General features: G+C 42.3%; 2 protein-coding genes and 1 pseudogene across 3 annotated transcripts in view; 2 read left to right on the forward strand and 1 right to left on the reverse strand.

Annotated features, from left to right (window-relative positions):
- Positions 1-21,043, forward strand: part of BCL2L14 (BCL2 like 14) — a 287,206-nt gene extending 266,163 nt beyond the window's left edge. The window contains exon 8 of the mRNA XM_082348860.1: positions 20,745-21,043. The gene's annotated coding sequence lies outside the window, so the exon portion shown is untranslated. The remainder of the gene's footprint in view (positions 1-20,744) is intronic.
- On the reverse strand, positions 5,728-23,750 carry MANSC1 (MANSC domain containing 1). The gene is made up of 4 exons (XM_082348859.1): positions 23,422-23,750; positions 18,111-18,431; positions 14,945-15,085; positions 5,728-7,196 (listed from the first exon to the last, which is right to left on the reverse strand). Exons 2-4 carry the CDS (start codon positions 18,331-18,333, stop codon positions 6,325-6,327), a joined length of 1,236 nt encoding a protein of 411 aa, XP_082204985.1. The 5' UTR covers positions 18,334-18,431; positions 23,422-23,750; the 3' UTR covers positions 5,728-6,324.
- On the forward strand, positions 21,108-21,630 carry LOC309608609 (small ribosomal subunit protein eS24 pseudogene; annotated as a pseudogene). The gene has a single exon. The product of its transcript is annotated as a small ribosomal subunit protein eS24 pseudogene (transcript).
- Positions 23,751-24,229: the final 479 nt, after the last annotated feature.

Consider the following 24,229-nt stretch of genomic DNA (forward strand, 5'->3'; position numbering starts at 1 on the left):
ACAAAGCAAGGATGGACAGGCAGAGTTCGAGGCTGGGCCAGACCTTCCATGCTCTGAGCTGTGTCTTTCGTATCCTTCCTGCACTGTAATTAGGACTAGATGAGAAAGAAAATTAGGCATGAGTGCCAGCCACAGGTGGCAAACAATAAATGATGCTAGCAGATAAAAAGAAGTATAAGATGGAGTGCTGATCTTCCAGGCACTTTCAATATTGCTGGGAAGACAAATTGTCCATATGAAAAGGTGAACACAAATATAATGTTACAGAGTAATGCTGTTGGCCCTTGATAAAGACAGTATTTGCATATAGTCATTGAAACAGAATTTAGCCTTTAACCAGTCCTATATGTCCTCATTTTCAAATATTTAAATGTAAATGGATGTCTCTCATGGAGAACAGATGAAAAACAAATGTTTACTAAAGATATTATAAATTACGTAATATACAATGAGATTGAAACTCAAAATTAAACACCTCCCACCCCATGTCTGGGTGTGTATGTCATTAGATACGTTATTTCCATAGAGACACAGCCCTGCTCACAGTAGGATGACTTGGTGGAAAGAATATTGAATCAGAAGGTTTCAGTTTTGACTCTTTTGCTAACCAACATCATAATTTTGGGACAGATAACAGATTCTGGGCCTTATTTTGGCAATAAAAGTGCTCTAAAAGTTGCCTTAAAATTAACCAAAAATGCAGTCACTATGGAAAACAGTATGGAGGTTGCTTAAAAAGCTAAAAATAGAGCTGCCATATGATCCAACAATCCCACCCCTGGACATATATCTGGAGAAAACTATAATTCAAAAATATACATACACTCTTATGTTCAGAGCAGCATTATTCACAATAGCCAAGACATGGAAGCAACCTAAATGTCCATCAACAGATGAATGGATAAAGAAGATGTGGTACATGTACATATACTGCTCAGGCATAAAAAAGAATGAAATGATGCCATTTACAGTAACATGGATGGACCTGGAGATTACCATACTAAGTGAAGTAAGTCAGACAGAGAAAGACAAATACCGTATGATATCGCTTATATGTGAAATCTAAAACAGGACACAAGTGAACTTACCTATGAGACAGAAACAGACTCACAGACACAGAGAACAGACTTGTGGTTTCCACAACATTGTAAATCAACTATACTTGAATAAAATAATTTTTAAAAATTAACCGAAAATGTAAGAGCACCAACAAAAACCCATTCTGTCAGCTCATCTTCCCATAGGCTAAGAAAACTGTACTACTTTAACTCTAAGAAGAGAAATAAACAAAATCAAATTGCTTATCTACTGATTCCTCAGCACATGGTCTTCATTAAAATAACAGTATACACTTCATCATTGTGCACCTGGATTATATTCCATTTTCCTAAAAAAATGCATATAAGTGGGGTCTTGCCTGTATTTTCTCTTCATGATATAGAAGCTGTTACATATCCAGCTGATCACATTACTGCCTGTTGCTGAAAGGCATGAACTTCAACAAACAGGTTTTAAAATTCACTCGTGATCATTTATCGAGTGTACTGTGTGCCAGGCACACACTGAGTGTGGGAGGATCACAGGAGCATTGCTCTCGAACACAGTGGTGTAATATATAAACGGATACATGCAAAGAGACCATGGAAATGTCCTGCTGATGGTATAAATCAAGAGCCGTGCCAGAAATCCAGGAGGAAGAATACCTCTCCTGGGAGACCCTGGGAAGACTGCAGTGGAGGTGATGTTTGAGCTGAGTCTTGAAAGATGAGTGGAAATTTGCCAGGTGAAGGAGGGCAATTTACAAGCAGAGGGAATAGGATGGCTCATGAAAGTGCCTGGCACGTTTGAGAAAGAGTGCAAAGGTGTGTGTAGCTGCGGCCCAGGTTTTGTGGGAGGGAAGGAAGCTGGGAGGACGGTTAGGTCAGGGCTAGAACACGGGAACCTTGTTAGCCTACACTCGGGGTGATCACTCCTGCAGGTAATGGGGGGGCACAGAGGTGTACTGCATGATGTATTGTGTGTGCTGTGCTTTTAAGGGGAGTGGAGGTCATACGGAGTGAATGTGTAACTTGGGAGTAGAGTAAGGAGAAATGGGTTAGGGACACCAAAAGGGAGGTGGCAGTGGGAAGGGTTAACTTTGAGAAGCAGGGACTTCCCTGGTGGTCCAGTGGTAAAGAATCCGCCTTCCAATACAGGGGATGCGGGTTTGATCCCTGGTCAGGGAACTAAGATCCCACATGCCACAGGCTAACTAAGCCTGCACGCCACAACTACTGAGCTCATGAGCCTCAACTAGAGAGCCCGCGTGCCGCAAACTACAGAGCCTACAGGCCCTGGAGCCCGCACATGACAACTAGAGAGAGAAAACCCACACACCACAACTAGAGAGAAGCCCGTGCACCACAATGAAGAGCTCGCGTGCCTCAACGAAGAGCCCGAACACCACAAGACCCGACGTAGCCAAAAAATAATAATAAATAAATAAATAAAACTTTGAGAAGCGTTATTGAAAGAGAATAGATAACATGTGGTGAACCCTGGCTGTGGAGGTGGAAGGAAAGGGCAAAGCAGAGTATGACTTTGACGTTGCTCAGTACAGGGGAGACTGGGTGGCTGGTGACACTATTAATCCAGATGCAAGAACATGGAACATGATGGGTTCTCTACTCGGGTCTGCCCCAACTAAAGGATGACCATTAACTTTGGCACAGGTGGCCAGTGACCGAACAAGAAGGCAGGATGACAGCGGCTGAGAAGCCTGCCCCAGAATGAGACCTCTGATCTCTTCATTTCCATGCCTCTGGCTCATGGTATCCATCATTCGGTTCAATACCATTTGAAAGCTGTTATCTAGAAGATATCTGATCTACTGAAAACCTCTTTTTTTGGTTATTTCTTATCTGTCCTGTTATAAGAGTGTAAGTGTGGGAAGTCTGGAGCCAGATCATTCAGGCAAGTGACCTCCAGCAAGTCAGTTAAACCTTTCTGTGCCTCAGTTTCCTCATCTGCGAAATAAGGATAAAAATTCTTCATGAGGTTGTTACAGGAATGAAATGAGTTAGTCTACGTAAAAGGGTGCCTGGCACACAGTGTAAGTACCTTGTGAGTATTTGCTATCATTATTAATAAGTAATGGAATACTTGACTAAAAGTGGTACAAATATTAGAGATTTATTATCACAGAACAAGATTGGAAGTGGGCAGTTCCAGGTTGGTGCAAGGACCAGACCCTTCCCATATCCCACTCTGCCATCTTCGGCTTGTTAGTGATTTCTCCCCTCATGGTGGCAGAAAGGCTGCAGTAGTCCCAAATATCAAGTCCTCACGTGACCGGCATTTCAAGCAGGAAATAAGGGCTTTCTTCCTTGTGTAGCCCTCACTTATCAAGGAGGAGAATCTTTCCTAGAAGCCCCAGTTGGTTTCCTTTCAGCTAGAACTGATGGGTCACAGGCCCATCCCTAACTGCAAGAGGAGCTGGGAAAGAATCTGGCACTTCCAATCTATAAACAAATGAAGCAAAAGTGGAGCTGGGCTGGCTGTTGCATGGAGAATCCGCAGTGCCCATCACAGTCTGGGAGCCAAAGATTTCAAGACTGCCTCTCTCAGGCCAGGGATAACTGAGAAACAAGGACATCGCACTATTCTTCCAGAGTAAATGAGCCATAGACTTCATCCTTCAGGGGTCATTAGTTTTTTTAAGGATAGCTTTTAACTCAGGTGAGTAACTTGTTGGTGAAATAGAGAGAGAGGATATTTTTGAGCCCGGGGACCTTTCTAGTCTTCTCACCTGTTCTAGGCTGTCACCTTCCCTTCCCACAAACCAAAGGAGAAAGTTCATAATTCAGTTCACCTTGTCTAGAAGGTTGGCTAGGCCAGTCACTCTTAAAGGTACTTAAAAGGAAGTGGATGCAGGCTTCACCCCCTTTTACTGCCCCATGCCGCATCTCACCCATGGTGATGGGGTAATAAGCAGAGAGCTGTGTGAGAAGAGCTACTCTTTCCCCTTGAGAAGGACATCGCAAATCAGCAGTTCCCCTACAATCTACATCCCCACAGTCATGGCCAGAGTTTGGACCCATAGCATCTCTCATCTGGGCTCCCAATCAAATTTCTCCATCGCAAGAAAGACTGCAGACGGCAAGGTGGATGGCGAGCTCCAGAAGAACGCCTTTATAAACATCCACAGAAAGCCCTATTTCCAACATCCAATTCCGTGAACAAAGAGAGGAGAAATTTTAAAATTCCAAGGTACTTAGTTACTAATCTGATTCTGGCCTACATGTGGATATTCAATAAATACTTGTTAAATTAAACTGAGTCAAGGTTTTATTTATTCAACATACTTAAAGCTTATGTAAACCCCCTGGAGATTTGTGTCAAGCTGTTAAGTTGGAAAATATATGAAAAGTAGTATTTTCAATAGACCAGCTTTCCTCTTAATGAGCTTTATGAGCTTAGTGTAAACCAGGGGGGAGGGGGAGGGGTTCCAGGCGAGGGGACGGGAAGGAGGAGGGAAGGAGGAAAAAGGAGAAAAGCCTGTTTCTGTCTCTGTCTACATTTGCCTTCGTTGCTCTACTTATTAACCAGTTACTGCCCTCTAGCGTTCACTGTATAAATTCTCACCTGAATCCCATTTTTGTCTTTAAAAACCCTGATGACACCAGGGACCAAACCTCTTGATCTGCAAATAAGCAAATTGAAGTCCAGAGAGATGAGATGTCGAACTGACCCAGGCGGTCTCCTGGATTTCCAGTTACCCCACTGTAACTTGTCCGGCAAACCCCCATTATTCAAAACATTTCTCAGACACTGTAATAACTAATCAATAAAAATTACAGCATGCTAATCATTTAATAATACAAGGCAGACCTCGGAGATATTGCGGGTTCGGTTCCAGACCACTGCAGTAAAGTGAATACAACAAGAAAGCGAGTCTCATGAATTTTTTTGTTTCCCAGTACATATAAATTTCATGTTTACACTGTACTGTAGTATTAAGTGCAATAGCATTGTCTAAAAAAAGTATATATCTTAATTTTAAAATATTGTTAAAAAATGCTAACCAACGTCTGCGCCTTCAGCAATTCGTAGTAGCAACGTCAAAGATCATTGATTACAGATCCCCAGAACAAATATAATAATAATGAAAAAGTTTGAAATATTGAAAGAATTACCAAAATGTGACACAGAGACATGAAGTGAGAAAATGCTGTTGAAAAATGGCACCAATAGACCTGCTTGAGGCAGGGTTGCCATAAACCTTCAATTTGTAAAAAATGCAATATCTGTGAAGCATGATAAAGTGAAGCACAATAAAATGAGGTATGCCTGTAATTTTAAGTGCTATCTATTATTTCCAATGTTATTCCAAATAAAGCCAAAATTGACTATTGGTCGTTTAGATAAGGACTTATAAATAATATTGTTACATTTTAAATTTACTTAAGTTTGGAAAATGCCTATTTTACTTTTTCTTTTTTTTTTTTTTTGAAAAAATAGTTAACTAGAACAGACCCAAAGTAGATCTGGCCATTTATCAGAACTTATCATCATCTCCATGCAGGCTAATATTCTGCTAGAATTCTCCCAAAGGAACCTCTTTTGCTCATTGATGGGATAAGGGGGGTTTGTCATTTTAACTTAGAACACATATTTTCATCATTTAATCATTTTGCTGGTGGGAATAAATTTAAAGTTATCCAGCTGGACGTGTCACTTACAAGAACATTACTGAGTACCAAAAGATTTATTCAGATATTTAATTGGAAGGAAATACATCTGGAATAAGTTTTATTGGAATTCATATAAAAAGGAAAGTAAATCCATTAGAATTAATACCATAAACAGTCGACTTTATCTGGAACCAGAAACATTAATGAATTGGAGCCTAGGAGTCCTAACCCTTTTTCCTTGTAAAAAGCCAGTCGTTTTCCAATTGATGTGGCAATTATTCTTTATTGCTTTAGGTAGAGCTTTGTTTTCAGCTAATATTTTAGAGACAGATCCTTCAAATCACCCGGTTTGTTTCTTTCCCCCGCTTCTTTTCGAAGAACAAGCAAAAAGAAAGCGGTAGGAGGCATCTTTGCCTGTCTTCAAACACTTGAAAAATGCTGCGAAGATGAGCAAATCAGCAGAACCTCGCTGCATAGGGGCTATTAGTAACTACATGAATAAAGAGACATCTAGGGACCTCCCTGTCAGCCCAGTGGTTAAGGCTCCCCACTTCCACTGCAGGAGGCACGGGTTCGATCCCTGGTCCTGGTCGGGGAACTAAGATCCCACATCCCACAGCCAAAAAAAAAAAAGAGGCATCTAATGTCCTCCTTAGATGTCAGCATAGATGCCATTGATCAAATAATCAAGCCTCGAGTAACGTTTCCTGCGGAGGGATTCTAAGAGCGTTCTGCCCAAGAGACCCAGGCCTATGGCGAGGAACAGAACCCCAAAGAGCACGGTCCCGACCAGGAGCCACTGTTCAAATGCGAGGCCCTGCTGACTTTCTGGAGCACTGCTCAGGGAGGGCCCACCAGAGCTGGCCTTCCCATCTTCCTGGGAAGCTGCTGTATTTGTAGTGGGAGAATTCACATTTGACAAAGGAAACGTAGCAGGGTCCCCGGCAGCCTCTGTGTTCAAAATCAAGCTGGAAATGTCTCTTAAGGGCACCGTGTCTGGTGGGCCTTTCGAGTCTGTTGATGCCCTAAAGATGGAAGTCGGAACCTCAGTTGTGGTCGTGTTAGTGACCGTGGCTACAGGTGGGGCAGAGGTGGCCCCCTGAGGCTGAGAAGTCACAGAAGGTATCCCTGCAGTGCTGGTGGCAGGGAGAGATGCAGGCTTTGGAGTGGCCAGGATGGTGGGCAGAGAAGCAGCTGCCACTGTACTGGGGAACACTGTCACATCTTCAGGCAGCAGATGAGCTACCGTTTGTTCTGAGGGAGATGGTGACTTCTGAGAGTGGCCTTTTTCTTTATAAACAGTCCACTGTGGACTCGCCAGATCAATCTTGAGTAGTTTCTCCAAGTGATCTGAGGATCCAAACTTCGGAGAGAATGAATCTCTCCATAAGACCGTGGGCTCTGAAGCACCTGTGGGAGGAGGGGGCGTGGGAGTGATGGTGTGTGAAGACCTGCTGAGGAACAGAGACTCTTCTTGGGCCACCTCCTGGCTTGGCAAATCAGTTCCCGCCAAAGATGGAAAATCTGAAGACGGAAAGAAAATAAAAAGAAGACTTCCATATTTCCATGCGAAGGCAGGTTAACAAGGACAAACGTTATCAGCTTGTTCAGTAAGACCTCAAACTGTTGATTCTTGACATTTCATGGGGCAAAATGGAAAAATACGAATTGCTAAATCAGATCCTGATGACCTTGCCTCTTCCCCAGATGCTGTGGTTTATTTCTCGAGTGTTGGCCCAGAGGAGAAGAGAAGTGTGCAGAGGAGGATCGGGCAAATGAAGGAAGAGGTGGGAGGGGACCAGCAGAGATGATAAGAGGAGCTCAGCATGGCCGGCAAGAGGTTTAGGAAGATGGAGACCCTTCAGGGGCCAAGGCCAGGGAAGGCAGCTGGGCTGGAGTGATGCGGCAGGAAGAGGACAGGCAGAGAAAATGCTGGTGTGAGGCACAGGCTGTGCCAGCTGGGACCGCAGTGACAACTGGGAAGCAAGCCATCACTAGGGGAGATATCACGGGGCCGGGGGGTAGCCCACAGGACAATGCGGAGAGGAGACAAAATCCCAGTGACTTGCCTTCCACGAGGAGGAGGAGGAGGAGGAGGAAGCTGGAGGGTCCCTGAAGCCAAGGCAGCAGTACAAAGCTGATGACGTTTTTCAATGAAAAAAAATGGGTTTCAGAGACTTCCCTGGTGGTCCAGCAGTTAAGACTGCGTGCTCCCAATGCAGGGGGCCCAGGTTTGACCCCTGGTCAGGGAACTAGATCCTGCATGCCGCAACTGAGAGCCTGCATTTTCATATTTTTAATATTTATTTATTTATTTGGTTGCACCAGGTCTTGGTTGCGGCACACGGGATCTTCCTTGCGGCATGTGGGATCTTTCGTTGTGGCACACAGGCTTCTTTCTAGTTGTGGTGCATGGGCTCCAGAGCCCATGGGCTCAGTAGTTGTGGCACACGGGCTCAGTAGTTGTGGCACGTGAGCTCTAGAGCACGCGGGTTTAGTTGCTCCTCAGCATGTGGGATCTTAGTTCCCTGACCAAGGATCGAACCCGCATCCCCTGCATTGGAAGGTGGATTCTTAACCACTGGACCACCAGGGCAGTCCCAATAAATAAATATTTAAAAAAAAACAAAAAAAACAACCAGTTTTCAGCACCGTACTCAGGGGAGGAAGGCGATCTGAGAGATTTTCTTTTGATCCTTGCAGATTAAAATTTTAGAGCCAATATCTTAGGTTCTGAGGACCATGGACCAGTATTTGAAATCATGATGGCCACGTGGCTAGCATAAAGAGCAGAAAATCACACAGTCCCAGCTCCTGCTGAGGAGGAACCAGCCTCAGATCCTCCTCCTGTGTGAGAAAGTTTAGAGTTTTGCTCTTTGTCACACATGCCGTTTATCACAGCTCGAACTGAAAAGGCTGGTTAAAGCAATCCGGGGCAGAGAAAGACCCCTTGAATTGCTCTGTATCACTCTGCTACTTGGCTAATCATTTCACTTAAATTAGAACGGCAGAAACACAAGGAAGGAAGCAAAGGTGATTCTCCCCTCTTCTCTTTTCCATCTCCTATTTCAACTCCCGTCAATACCAGTTTCTAAACTTGACCTCACTCTCTTCTCTGCTAACAAATAGATCCAGAGGCAACTTCAGATTTGTGACATCTTTGACTACTCTCTAAGCTTCACACTACTCAGAGGTCCTTTAGAACTGTCACTTATTAATCCATCTAGAACAGGGGTCAGCAAATTATGGCCACTTCTCTTTATATGGCTTGCGAGCTAAGAATGGTTTCTACATTCTTAAATGATTGAAAAAAAATCAAGAAGGATAATATTTTGTAACATGTGAAAATTATACGAAATTCACATTTCAGTGTCCATAAATAAAGTTTTATTGGCATACAAGCATGCCCATTTGTTTACATATTGTCTATGGCTGCTTCTACTACAAGGACAGAAGTGAGGAGGTCCGACAGATTGCATATGGCCCACTAAGCCTAAAAGATTTGCCTGAAAAGCCTAAAATACTTATTATTTGGCCCTTGACAAAAAAAGTTTGTGGATACCTGCTCTAGGACACTCTAAAATAGAATTTAGATGCCTGAAATTCCTCCAACAATGCTGAAGAAAAGAGTTTCTGCTGCAGGTGATATCACATTCATAGGCATAGTGTCACCACGAGAGATAAAGAGCACCTGTATTTTTAGGTCGTGTCAGATATTTTTAAAAAGAGCAGGACTCATCATATTTCATTTTAAAGTTTAGAAAGAAGGCTAGGGCTTCCCTGGTGGTGCAGTGGTTGAGAACCCGCCTGCCAATTCAGGGGACACGGGTTCGAGCCCTGGTCTGGGAAGATCCTACATGCCGCGGAGCAACTAGGCCCGTGAGCCACAATTACTGAGCCTGCGCGTCTGGAGCCTGTGCTCCGCAACGAGAGGCCGCGATAGTGAGAGGCCCGCGCACAGCGATGAAGAGTGGCCCCCGCTTGCCGCAACTAGAGAAAGCCCTCGCACAGAAACGAAGACCCAACACAGCCATAAATAAATAAATAAATAAATAAACCCAAAAGTTAAAAAAAGAAGGCTAAATAAATGCTCTGTGATATGTGTGAACTCAAAACTTAAAATAAGGCCATTGACAAGAATGACCAAAACAGCTGTTTTCTTTCTCAAGAATACAAGGTCATAAATAAAGCAAAGCTAGGGCTATTCCCATTTCTTGATAAGATTCATCTATTGGCAAGGATCCTAGAACCACACAGGGATCCTCCACACCTGCTCCATTCACCTCACCCACTGATGTTTGCCTTTGGGGTATGGTGTTTTCTCTTAGTCACGTAGCCATGAGCTACAGAAGGAGTTGGGAAATGTGTCCTCAACCGCTCTTTTGAGTTTCATTTCCAAGTGACTTCACTAGATAAAAAATTTAGGGACTGACTATTAACTTGGAAACCAGCTGAGCAAATAGACTTTCAATTTATTCTATTTCTGAATTCCCCTATTCTAGTCCTTGGAGGAATGACAGACCACCAAGCTCCAAAAACAAACAAACAAAGATTAAATAATGCCAAGCTGCAATGATTTTACAGAATGAACAGAGCACACTATTATCTTTCAAACTTTCAGTCTGTAAATATTAGTCAATTACAGGAAACAGAGTTCATCAGGAAACAAACCACCAAACATATCTACTGAATTTCACTCTGACCAGGAGGCAGATATTTATTTTTATGGGGCAATCTCAATCCATCAACACGGGCAGATTCATAAATAGAATTACAAACACAATTTGTAAACATCTGTAGATACAGACAGCCCTCTGCACACCAAGTCCGGGGTTGGTGCCACTTTGCCCCTAGATAGCCACCGGCTCTGGGCTGATGGTGCCCCCTGGTGGCTGACACAGGAACTGTTCGATTCTAATTCCACTTCATTCACTACCTTCACACTTGCCCTTAGGAGGTTTAGGCACAAGCCAAGTTCCCTTTTCTCCCAGTTCCACTGGAGAAAATGGAATCTTTACCACATACTCCCTGTTTTATACATGCATTATAAAATCAATAACATGACAGAGGTACTATGAAAGTTATAAAACAAATTCAACGATAATTTCTATCATGTCCCAGCAACTATTAACATTTATGCATACCTTAAAATTAAAATTTTTTTCATGTAATTTAAAAACTGGGTGTTTTTCACCTGAAATTTAGGTGACATTTTATTTCTACATCTCAAACTTATTTTTTAACATCTGCATTGTATTCCCTCAGGTGGATCCATTATACTTTACACCCAACCATTCCCTAGCATTTGGACATTTAAGCTGTAGAAACTTTTAAACTAATTTCCTTTAAACTAATTCAAAAAGTGCTGTTTTCACTTTTTAAACTAATTACACAATAAACAGTTTCACAACAACAGCTTTTTATTTGGTATAGATTTTATGGAAGGCGAATGACTGGATTCAATTACCTATAATTTCTTTAATATTCTGCTTTAATTGTGAAATAGCTGATAGACATAGGGAATACACACTGAGTGTGGAAGAAAGGACACAATGAAGAAGAGGCAGTGAGAAGGGATCAGAGAGGCAGATGTGATGGTCCAACTTCTACCTGATGGGAGCTCTTGAAGGAGAAAAATAAACATTCCAATTAGTGTCTTGAGCCCTGACCTCACTGGAAACTCAGACTGCGATGTCCATTTCCTGCCGGATACCATCCCCGGGTGTCCAACAGGCTCTGCCACGTTCCAGGTGATGAAAAAAAAAGAGGACAAGCAAGAAGCCATATCCGCACAACACTGTAGGTCCCGGTGTTTTTAGCCAAGATTATATATAGACGTAAAGGAGGCGAACAGTCAGAGGCAACTGCCCTGGCCAGTGTGAAGCCCAGAAGGGGCTGGGAGACGACAAGATACTTTCCACCCAAGGTAAGATCTTGGGTGCTCTGAGAGGCCTAATTTGTTCTGTGCCATAGTCTTTTTAAAAAATTATTCTTTTTAACAACTGTGGTAAAATATACTACATACAATGTATCACTTTAACCCATTTTTAAGAGTATAGTTCCGTGGCATTGAGTTTGTGCAACCCTCACCATCAACCATCTCCAGAATTTTTCATCAGGCAAAAGTGAAACTTTGTACCTTATCTGCCAATCTTTTTAGACTTGGGCTTCTACCACTATGTAGGAAGAATTTACACAAGCAATCTGTGCTTTATGCTCCTGTTTAAGGGAATGTTTGACACATCAGGTTTTCCTGCTTCATGAACGAAACTCAGACACAGCCTCACTCAGGGGACAAAGCAGAGTCAGTGTCCGGATGGCCCGGGCAGCATCGTTCCCCAGAGAACCCTGATTGCACTCTCCCTCCCAACCGCAAAACCACTTCCCCGGCTCAGTAGACGGCACTGCCATCCATCCAGATGCTCAAGCCCAGGACTCGGACCCAGTTTCACTCTTTTCCTCGTTCCCCACATCCACACCACCAGCAAGCCCTGTCAATGCTATCACTGAAATGGCTCGTGTGTTTACTTTCCTCCATCTCCTCCACCGTCTCCCTGGTCCCCAAGGCCACGGCCTTTCACTCGGATCTCGTCCCAGCCTCCTACCCAGTCTTCCCACATGCCCTCTTGCTGCTGCATCACTGTCCATTCGCAATAGAGCAGTCACAGTGAGCTTTGAGAAATCACCTTTAAAACAGCACGTTATACGTGCCTGCTGAAAACCTTCCAACGGCTTCCCATCATGCACCGAAAATAAAAACTCCTTACCCGCTACAGAGCTTGATGGGATCGCCCCACTTTCCTTCCTTCTTGCACGTCACTCTTTACATGGTTCACTATGAGTCAGCTGCTGAGATTGGAGTGTTTGAACAAACACTCCCAAACCATTCTGCCTTAGGATATTAGAACAGGCTGTTTCCTCTGCCTGGAAGGTCTTCCTACAATCTTCCCACATCTGGCTCCTCCGTGTTCAGATCTCAGCTTAGGGGTTACATGTTCACAGACACTTCCCCTGATCACCTAATCCAGACGGTCCACTCAGTGATTATCTATTTTTTCTTTTTTGCTGTGCTGTGTGGCATGCGGGATCTTAGTTCCCGGACCAGGGATCGAACCTGCGTCCCCTGCAATGGAAGCGAAGAGTCTTAACCACTGGACCCCCAGGGAAGTCCCTCTGTGATTATCTACTATGTTGTCTTAGCTCAATTATCTGCATAGCTCTTATGACTATTTTTTTAAATGGGAATTTTATGTTTTAATTTTCTCTGCTTTGAAAATATATTCTTATATAAAGGCCATGTTTCATTTTATTATGATCAGTTATTTTTTTAATTTAAATTTTTTTATTGAAGTATAGTAGATTTACAATGCTGTGCTAATTTCTGCTGTACAGCAAAGTGATTCAGTTTATATATATATATATATATATATTTTTTTTTTTTTTTAAGGGTAACCACCTCTTTTTTAAAAAATAAATTTATTTTATTTATTTATTTATGTTTGGCTGTGCTGGGTCTTCGTTGCTGCCCGCGGGCTTTCTCTAGCTGCGATGAGCGGGGGCTACTCTTCATTGTGGTGCACGGGCTTCTCATTGCAGTGGCTTCTCTTGTTGCGGAGCATGGGCTCTAGGCACACAGGCTTCAGTAGCTGTGGCACGGAGGCTCAGTAGTTGTGGCTCACGGGATCTAGAGAGCAGGCTCAGCAGTTGTGGCGCACGGGCTCAGTTGCTCCGCGGCATGTGGGATCCTGCCCGACCAGGGCTCGAACCTGTGTCCCCTGCATTGGCAGGCAGATTCTTAACCACTGTGCCACCAGGGAAGTCCTACATTCTTTTTTTTATATTCTTTTCCATTACGGTTTTTCATAGGTTTTTTTTTTCTTTCGGCTGCAGTGGGTCTTCGTTGCTGCATGCCGGCTTTCTCTAGTTGCGGTGAGCGGGGGCTACTCTTCATTGTGGTGCACGGGCTTCTCATTGCGGTGGTTTCTCTTGTTGTGGAGCACGGGCTCTAGGTGCGCGGTCTTCAGTAGTTGTGGCACACGGGCTCTAGAGCGCAGGCTCAGCAGCTGTGGCGCACGGGCTTAGTTGCTCCGTGGCATGTGGGATCTTCCCGGACCAGGGCTCGAATCCGTGTCCCCTGCATTGGCAGGCGGATTCTCAACCACTGTGCCACCAGGGAAGCCCTTTCACAGGATACTGAATATAGTTCCCTGTGCTATACAGTAGGACCTGTTGTTTATCCATTCTATATATAAAAGCCTACATCTGCTAACCCCAGCCTCCCACTCCATTCCTCCTCAACCCCCTACCACTGGGCAACTGCAAGTCTGTTCTCTATGGCCGTGGTGACTATTTTTCTTGATTATTTATTTATTAAGGTTATTGTCTCTCTCTCCTAAAATATTAGTTCCAGAAATGAGAACCTTGATTTTTCATGTTTAGTGTCGTATCTTTCTATCCTTAAGGTGTAAAAAGTGCTTGGCACATAGAAGATGCTAAATAAAATTTGTTTCTTATCGAATAAATGAACAAAGGAAATATTATTAATACCTAAGGGTGTAAGGACAAAAACTTTATAAAACTGAAATAAAAGTAAACTTCATACTTGAAAGCATTTCATCCTGAAAATTAACAAGCCAAAATCTCACCAAGGCATATCCAAATAATTATTTTTACTTGTTTATTTTCTGTATTCTGAGCAAATATGTAATTTCCAAATGTGGAGACTCTATTTCCAATGCCTGCACAAAATCTGGCATGTAGCTGTTTCTCAAAAACTTCTTAAATGAGCTTCCTTGCAGGTCTGGATAATAAAATCCAGTGAGTTTGATTTCAGAGAATGTGATTACAAAATAATTGGAACCTAATGACAAATGTACTGTAATTTTATATACTGTATTTACATCGTCTTAACCCTTTCAAAATAGTCACCCCTGGAGACCTGTGTACTTATTCCAATGTTACTGACACAGTTCTATTAAGACATGTTTCAAAATGTTTACATGAAAGATCTATGTGCCTTTTATCTTAAGAAGGTAAAAACAAAAACAAAACAAAATACTATCATTCATAGGTATAAAATACTTTCACTGGAAAAAAGAAAGATGTTTGGTTGAATCAACTGAATTTTAAATCATGAGATTTTTTCTGATGTGCCTCTATATTTGTGATCCCTTTTGGCAGTTCTTCTTAAACTCTTGCAGGCAACCTTTCTACATGAATCATATCCTTAAATAATTCCAATCACAAAAGACAAAGAACAATGTTTTTATTACCTCTAATGATCCTGTAACTCATAAGTCCCTTTGCTGGTTTCAGGGGACAGGCTTCCTCAGTGGGACAGAAAAACAGGTAGCAGTTGGGTAGTTTAGTTGTTTTTCGAGTGTCGAAGATCATCAAGTTACATGCTTTGTCCCCTGCAATGAAAGGTTTCATAAGCATTATTCTGAAATAGGATCTTCCAAAGAATAAGGCGAGCAGGAAAACATTTATCCTAGCGGCCAACACAAAAACCTTTGTTCATTGCCTGCTGGCCGCTGAGTCATTTCCTTTTCCTTAGTTTAGTCACTGAAAGCAACTTTTAAAGACCTCAGGTTTAAAAATCAGAATGAAGGTAATTTTGGCGAAACATTTTTAATAGTACATTTCATTCTTTAGAAAGAAGCCTTCCATTTGCTAAAATATTTATCAAAACATACATAGAAATACTGAGTCTACAACTCACTACTGAGTCCGACCTTAGGAAATGGATCTAACCCTAATGCCTGTACGTACCTCTTGCATACTGAAGGCATCTTAGATGCCTACGAAGCCATCAGTCTGGTTTTCTTGGTGTGGGGCGAGGGGAGGGTGGTGGGCAGGGAGGGTCAGTAAATTCAGCCTTATACATATCATGCCTCCTTCCACAATGGAGCTGCATAGCATATGGAATGCCAAGTCTATTGTTTACTTTTATCAGTACCATTCTTCTTTTGGTTCTTCAAATTTCTGCTCTTCCTTATCATTTTTGTTTGTCTCCCAATCAGGCAGTGGTCAGGGATCACCCTTGACTCCCCCAGTGGGAAATAAGACTGAGTTCGTTTCTGCAGGGGTTTTATCCTATCATGTCTCCATTAGCCAGGTAACAAGAAAGGTACTCTGGTTACTTTGGCTTTTCCTTTCCCCACGATGTGATAATTCTACAAACCATTTTTGTGGGCACTTAGGTAAAGGGGAGGGTCCATAAAGGGTCCAAGTTGTACACAAAATTTTGTGTCCTTTGTATTTGTGGGCATTTTTCTAGAGTCTGTGGCTATAGGCAAATTATCAAAGTGCTTTTTTGGAACCCTAAACGGTCAAAAACCAATGCTCAGTAAAAGAGGGAAAAGTCTGAGATCCATTAACTGAGACCCACGGTACCTCTGCTTACAGTAAAGCAGTAACAGTACTTTTGCTTGTAGAATAAAGCCGCAAACCCTCATTTCTTACTAAACACCTATCACGGAACTGAAGAGAAATGCAAGGTTTCCTGTGTTGCCAGGATACGCCCACATGGCATTCAGTCCTATTTGCAGGTGATGTTTCTATTCCACATGTATGTTGATATCAACATTTAAAGAAAAACTAGAAATTTAAATGAGATCTCTATGACTCCCATAAACTACGTCTCTATGAAGAGTGTCCAAAAGCACACAGCTCAATTTGAGAAGATCATTGAAGTATTTGCTTCCTCCTGACAGCAAATACCTGGTGTCATTTCTACCCGAATTCTCCAGTTCTCTGATTCTCTAACACCAACGGGGTGTCTTACAATTCAATTCGATTCTAATACTAACTGCCTGGAGTGAGTGTCAGACCCCACTGGTCTAGGGCTCAGTCCCATAAGACTGTCCCCACTCAGACACCAGTCACAGTATCGGGTCCTCAGGTCACTCACACATACGGCAAACTTGGCTATCACCCCCCCACCCCAGGTTCAATAACTTGCTAGAACTACTCGCAGAACTCAGGAAAATGCAATACTTACCGTTAGAGTTTATTACAAAGGATACAAATGAACAGCCAGATGAAGAGGTACATAGGGCGAGGTCTGGAAGGGTCCCAAGTGCAAGAGCCTCTGTCCCTGCGGAGCTGGGGTGTCTCCTGGCACATGGATGTGTTCACCAACTTGGAAGCTCCCCGAACCCATCATTTAGGGGTTTTCATGGCAGTTTTATTATGTAGGCATAATTGATTAAGTCATTGGCCATTGGCAACTGAATTCAATCTCCACCCCCTTTCCCCCTACCTGGAGGTGGGTGGAGAAGACTGAAAGTTCCAAGCTTCTAAGCAAAGCTTGGTCTTGCTGGCAACTAGCAGCCATCCTGGCGCGATCGAGGGTCCCACCAAGAGTCACCTCGTTAGCATAAGCTCAGGTATGGTTGAATGGGGCTCCTTATGAATAACAGAAGAAGCTCCTAAGCTCAGAAAATTCCCAGGGTTTTAGGACCTCTGTGCCAGGAATCAGGGACAAAGACTATAAATAAATATAAATACGCAAAAGTCTGTGTCCTTCAATTTCATGTCCATGTGTATTTGTCTTATTATACCACAATCATTATAGCATGAAATGGAAATAAAGATCTAAGAGAAAACATATGATTTAGTCAGCTGATAAATCAAGTAAGGATCACGAGTCCCGTGTTCACTAGCTCTTCTAGGGTCCTTGATGACAAGGTCTTTTCCATCTTATTCACTGTTTTATCTCCAGCACCTACCAAGGCATTAGGTGCTCAATAAACTTATGTGGGTTTTTTTGTTTGTTTATTAGATATATACTTCTGTTTTCAGGTCATAGGTTTGGAGCCTGAAATATGCAAGGGCATGGTTCAAACCTGTGGGCCTCAGTTTCCTTCTGTGTCATGGAATGGGTCATTCTAAACCCCTTCCCATGCCTCTTAGATTCCTAGAAGCTGCAATTAGTGGCCAGTGGCTTCCTGACTCACCTGTGCCACCAGCTCCAGGGAAGGGAGATAAAACGGAAATTTTGTGCTTCTACTTAAAACTCAAATGCTGATTCTCCTATGGGATGACTTTAGAATTTTATTTTTTGCCTCAACTCCCTTTCTGTTTAAACGTTCTTTCTAATATCACACTGTATTCCAATATTCCATGATGATGGAAGCCAAGCATTTAAATAGGACTTTTGTTTTCAGTATCTCAGATGCCTGTTAGAACATAACACCAGTCGTTTTCAACCCTTTTTCTACCCACATATCTGAGTGATAATATATATACACTCATCAGTAACTTTGGCTCAGCTTAGGGGAGGGGAGAGCACACCATGGAACATTCCGTAGTGATTTTGCCACCCACTTTTCTACCCCATTGAGAATCACTAGTACAAACCATTTAGCTTCATCAACCAGCTACTTACATCACAAAACACATGGAATAAAGAGTTGCCAAGGCATTATTACTTACCTGATATGTTTTTTGTTGAGCAGCAAGAATTAATGCAGTCTTCTTGAGTTAATGTGTGTATGGGCTCATTGCCTCTGATTCCCTTGGAAAGAGATGACTGGATGTCAATGACCATATCTTCTAGACTCTTGGTGGGGCAGTTCTGACTGGTGGACAGCCTTAGTGTCAGGAAACAAATTATTACACGAGTGTAAGTCAAGCTCCATCCCTCCCGGAAGAACATTTTAAATTTCAGTTTAGTCTTGGTCTCCAAAGGTCGGATAACTCTCCCTCTGGCCTGAGTTTGCTTCAAGAAGATTGTACAGATGATGGAATTTCTCTCTAGCACAAAAATAGAAAATCATCAATGAGTTTTGTTTCTTTGAACAAACCTAGAGAAGATACATTTCATTTCCTTCAAGTCAATGTAAACAACTCACAATTCATAGGACAGGAATAAACAAGTATTTTTTATTTGTTTCACTTTTAATAGATTTGAGACCTTTCATTAAAAACTTGGCAAAAAGCTAGTAAGCACACACACATGCGCTCTCCCATCAATGCTTAAAATCTGACAAGTATCTATGAAAGAAGAGGTAGTCTGCTTTTCAGTTCTAGAATCCTTCCTCTTCTTGCCTCTCCTAAGAAGAGGGGAAAGGACACAAAATCTGTGGTCATTGATGAAGCAATGATCATCGCTTTGGACATATTTTCTTTCTCAGTAATAACAATTAGCATTTTAAAATCACCTACTGAGTGGTAGGCAATGCGCTAAGAAAATTACATATATTGTCCTTCTAGGAATTAGCCCATCAACAGGGGGAATATTCTGGCTCAGTTGAAGGAAACTGTAGGGGCAAGTGTTCTTTTTGACATCCCTAAAAACACAAAAGTCATAATACATATAATGCCAACTCCATTGGTGAGCTGGTTCTTCCAGAAAAAAAAATGTTAAACTGGCAAGGCTATATCAGAAAATATCCTCATTTCCAGAATACAAATTGTTCACTAAATGATAGCCTAGATCAGAATTACCGCTTCTTTAATTTTTTTTTTTTTTTTTTTTTTTTTTGGTTATGAACCCTTTGGTACTCTGGTGGTGCTTAGGCTCTCTTCTGACATGTTTTAAAATGTATAAAAGCCATATTGTTAAATGTATAAAATGAAATATATAGGATTACAAAGAAAGATAGTTATATTGAAATATAATTACTGAAAAGTTTTTAAAATGTGCCTATAAGACTCTGATGAAAGATATCAAAGAAGATCTAAATAAATGGAGAGATATTCCATGTTCCTCAGTAGGACTACTCAATATTGCTAAGATGTCAGTTCTTCCCAACTTGATCTACAGATTCAATGCAATTCCAATCAAAATCTCAGCAAGTTATTTTATAGACCTCAACAAACCAATTTTAAAGTTTACATGGAAATGCAAAAAGGCCCAGAATAGTCAACACAATACTGAAGAAGAACAAAGCTGGAAGACTGACACTACCTGACTTCAATACTTACCAGAAAGCACTGCTAATGAAGACAATGTAGTACTGGCAAAATAACAGACAAATAGATCAATGGAACAGGATAAGGAGCCCAGAAATAGACCCACACAAATACAGCCAACTGATCTTTGACAAAGGAGCAATGGCAATTCAATGGAGAAAGGATATTCTTCTCAAAAACGGTGCTGGACAATTGGACATCCACATGCAAAAAAAATCTAGACACTGACCTTACATCTTTCACAAAAATTAACTCATAATGGATCATAGACCTAAATGTAAAATGCAAAACTATAAAACTCCTATGTAACATAGAATAAAGTCTCTGTGACCTTATATTAGGTGAGTTTCTAGATAACAACACCAAAAGCACAATCCATGAAAGAAAAAATTGATAGGTTGGATTCCATTAAAATTAAAAACTTCTGCTCTGTGCAAGACACTGTTAAGAGAATGAAAAACTAAGCCACAGACTGGGAGAAGGTATTTGCAAAACACATATTCGATAAATAACTGGTAGCTAAAATACACAAAGAACTCTTAAAACTTACCAAAAAGAAAACAAACAACCCAATTTAAAGTGAGCAAAAGACCTGAACAGACACCTCACCAAAGCAGCATATGAAAAGGTGCTCAGTATCATTGTCATTGGGAAACTGCAAATTAAAACAACAATGAGATGCCACTACACACCTATCAGAATGACTAAAATCCAAAAAACTGACAATACTAAATCCTGACAAAAACCTGCATACAAATATTTATAGCACTTTATTCATAATTGCCAAAAAACTGGAAGCAACTAAGATGTCCCTCAATAGGTGAAGGGATAAACAAACTGGTATATCCACACAATAGAATATTTTTCAGCAGTAAAAAGAAACGAGCTATCAAGCCACAAAAAGAGTAACCTTAATTGCATATCGCTAAGTGAAAAGAAGCCAATGTGAAAGGTATGATTCCAACTCTATGACATTCTGGAAAAGGCAAAACAACATCGACAGTAAAACATCAGTGGTTGTCTGGAGGAAAGGGAAGGGCTGAATAGGTGGAGCACAGGGGATTTTTAGGACAGTGAAACTATTCTATATGATGCTGTAATGATGTATGTCATTACATTTATCAAAACCTATAGAGCTGTAGAACATAAGAGTGCATCCTGGGGCTCCCCTGGTGGCGCAGTGGTTGAGAATCCGCCTGCCAATGCAGGGGACACGGGTTCGAGCCCTGGTCTGGGAGGATCCCACGTGCCGCGGAGCAACTAGGCCCGTGAGCCACAACTACTGAGCCTGCGCGTCTGGAGCCTGTGCTCCGCAACAAGAGAGGCCGCGATAGTGAGAGGCCCGCGCACTGCGATGAAGAGTGACCCCCACTTGCCGCAACTAAAGAAAGCCCTCGCACAGAAACAAAGACCCAACACAGCCATAAATAATAAACAAATAAATAAATAAATAAAGAGTGCATCCTAATATAAATAGGTAGACTTTGGTCAGTAAAAAATAAATAAATAAAAAAACCCAGTTGCTTTTCCTTCCTGGCTGCTTGAAGATCAGCCGCCATTATGAACGACACGGTAACTATCCGGACAAGGAAGTTCATGACCAACCGACTACTTCAGCACAAACAAATGGTCATCGATGTCCTTCATCCTGGGAAGGCAACAGTACCTAAGACAGAAATTCGGGAAAAACTAGCCAAAATGTACAAGACCACACCAGATGTCATCTTTGTGTTCGGATTCCGAACCCATTTTGGTGGTGGCAAGACAACTGGCTTTGGCATGATTTACGATTCCTTGGATTATGCAAAGAAGAATGAGCCCAAACACAGGCTTGCAAGACATGGCCTGTATGAGAAGAAAAAGACCTCGAGAAAACAGCGAAAGGAACGCAAGAACAGAATGAAGAAAGTCAGGGGGACTGCAAAGGCCAATGTTGGTGCTGGCAAAAAGAAGGAATAAAGACTCTGCAGTGACTGTGTCTGTGGTGATTGTGCAGATTTTTCATGAGAGAGTTAATAAACTAAGACTTTTTACATAAAAACAAACAAACAAACAAAAAAACCCAGTTTTTTAAAAAAACAGTATATGGTAATACAGCACAAGTCTAATACCTTCCTTGCTAACTCTTATGTCCAACTTTCTAAAACAGTAAAATGAAAGTAACATTTATGGTTCTCTACGCTAAGCACTTTACATATATTATGTCATTTAATCCTTACAAGAATCCTATAAGCTAGATCCCATTAGCTCCATTTTCAGTTAAAATAAAAACAACTGTGTGATAAATAACAGATGGTAGGTCTAATCATTGCCATAATTTTGAAGTAGTGTTGAATGTAATGATTTTGAGATATATGCAGTAAGTCACATGACATGGAAATATTTGTGATTTCTACTGGTGGCAAATCAGAGCTACCCTACCACTAATACTCCTGCGGCTTTTGCCTATATGCCTCTTAAAGGAAATACTACACTACATTTAGAGGTTAGCAAAATAAACTTTTCCACCCAAGTTCACAGACTTTCTGAATACTGTCCATGGACTCCCCAGGTTAAGAATCCTGGCACAAGTTACTTTTTATGCTGCCACACTTTGCAAGTCACTGGAGAAAACAAAACAGGAAAAAAAAAGAAAAACCAGGCCAACACTTCACTTTGAATGGATTCTAAGAATCTCTCCTCAAGCTGCTGCAAAGAAACCTGAACTGTGCCAGGGGATGCAGGAGAAGAGCTGTGCTTTCAGTACCAGCATCTTTATTGCTCCTGGATCACAAGCATACTAAAGCGCTTATCTCATTAATGGTACCAAACAATTATTAGGTAAATTAATTCTTCTAATACATTATTATTTAGGCCTTAAAGGTCCAAAGATGAACAGATTTTTAAAACGTGGCAAATACATAAAGTGGAATATTATTCAGCTACAAAAAGGAATGAAATTCTCAAACATGCTACAATCTTGAAATCATTATGCTAAGTGAAATAAGCTGGATACAAGAGGACAAATATTGTATGATTGCACTTATATAAAGTATCTAGAAGAGGCAAATTCACAGAGATAAAAAGTAGAATTGAAGTTACTAGAGGTTGGTGGAGGAGGGAATGGGGAGTTACTGTTTAATGGGTACAGAGTTTTCCTATCGGGGATGCCAAAAATGTCCTGAAAATGGACAGTAGTGATGGTTACCCAATAATGTGAACGTACTTAATGCCACTAAATTGTACACTTAAAATGATCAAAATAATACATTTTGTTACAGTATGTCTATTTTACCACAATAAAAAGATCAAAACAAGCTTACAATTAAAAAAAAAAGGTTCAAAGTGAAGTTGAATCCTGTTGAAATAGAGTGGGAAAAGGACACAGGTGGGTAAGAGAAGATGCACCTGAGCTTTAAATGCCTGCTGACTGGAGTTACGGGATCGTACCTGCAATCAGTCAAATGTTGGAAATCATTTTTCTCACAGCATAATCTAACTTAATTTATCAAGGTGTTTATAACTGTGTATAAACACACACTCTACAGAGTATTAGACAATTAGCGGGTTCGATAAATACAGGATACGAATCATACAAGAAAAAATGGGAAATCTGCCTTTTCTTTGAGGAAAGGTACGTGGCTCACTAAACCATTCTTCTGACCCTGCTGCTGGCTTGCCTAAAGACCGTCTCCAGGATACGGGGGCCACCAGCATCCGGCTCAGCCAGTTCTCCGAGCTCCCGGAGGGGCGGAGGAGGCTTGCCCCGGGAAAGGGCGGGGGGCGCCGCTGCCCCCGCAGGTGGCGATACTGCCCGCGGGGGCTGGAGGGGAGGATGGAGAGCCTTTACCTGGAGACGGGAGGACCGGGCCCTGCTGCCCTCCCGGTGCAGGGCAGCCCCGCGCGCTCGGGGAAGCAGCGGCGGATCCGCGAGGGGTTCGTGGAGGACGCCCGGGAGACTCCGCAGCTCTCGCCCAGCCCTGGGTTTGTAATTCACGAGTTCCTGCTTCCGTTGCGGCGGCCGAAAGTTTGCCGGAGGTGGAAGGGCACGTTCCCGCCCTGCAACCCGGAGCTGCTTCCCAGCAACCTGGAGCAGGCCCCCTGGGCACCGGGGAGAGCCGGGAGCCCCTCCCCGGGTCCCCCGGCTCCCCACTCACCCACCCCCGCCCTGCATAGCTGCTGTGCGCGCTGCCAGGGCGGGGGCGCCACCCTCGTGGGTGCCTGAGGGTCTGCAGCTGCGCCTTCTCGCTTCCTGGAGACCAGAGAACAGGCAAATACCACGATGAAAGTCAAACAGTACTCAAATGTACACTGTACAGGCATACCTCCGTTTGCACTTAGCAGAGACTGCTATTTTTTTTTTTTCAACAAATTTAAGGTTTATGGCAATCCTGCCTGGAACAAGTCTATTGGTACTGATTTTGGAGAGGCAGCAGTGAGTGGTGGCGTGAAGCGAGATCTTAATTCCCTGCCCAGGAATTGAACCTGGGTAGCCTGGATGAAAACTAGGAATCCTAGACACCACACCCCCTGGCTCTTGCCCCCAGTGAAAAATGCATTTCTCATGGAGGCAAAAACTGTAAAAACAGGTACAAAGTTTACTATTGGAGACATAGCACAACAAGTGGGAGAGCAGACAGAGAAACATTTGTTTAGTT

This window comes from Balaenoptera borealis, assembly GCF_965194805.1.
Source record: "Balaenoptera borealis genome assembly, chromosome: 13".
NCBI lineage: Eukaryota > Metazoa > Chordata > Mammalia > Artiodactyla > Balaenopteridae > Balaenoptera > Balaenoptera borealis.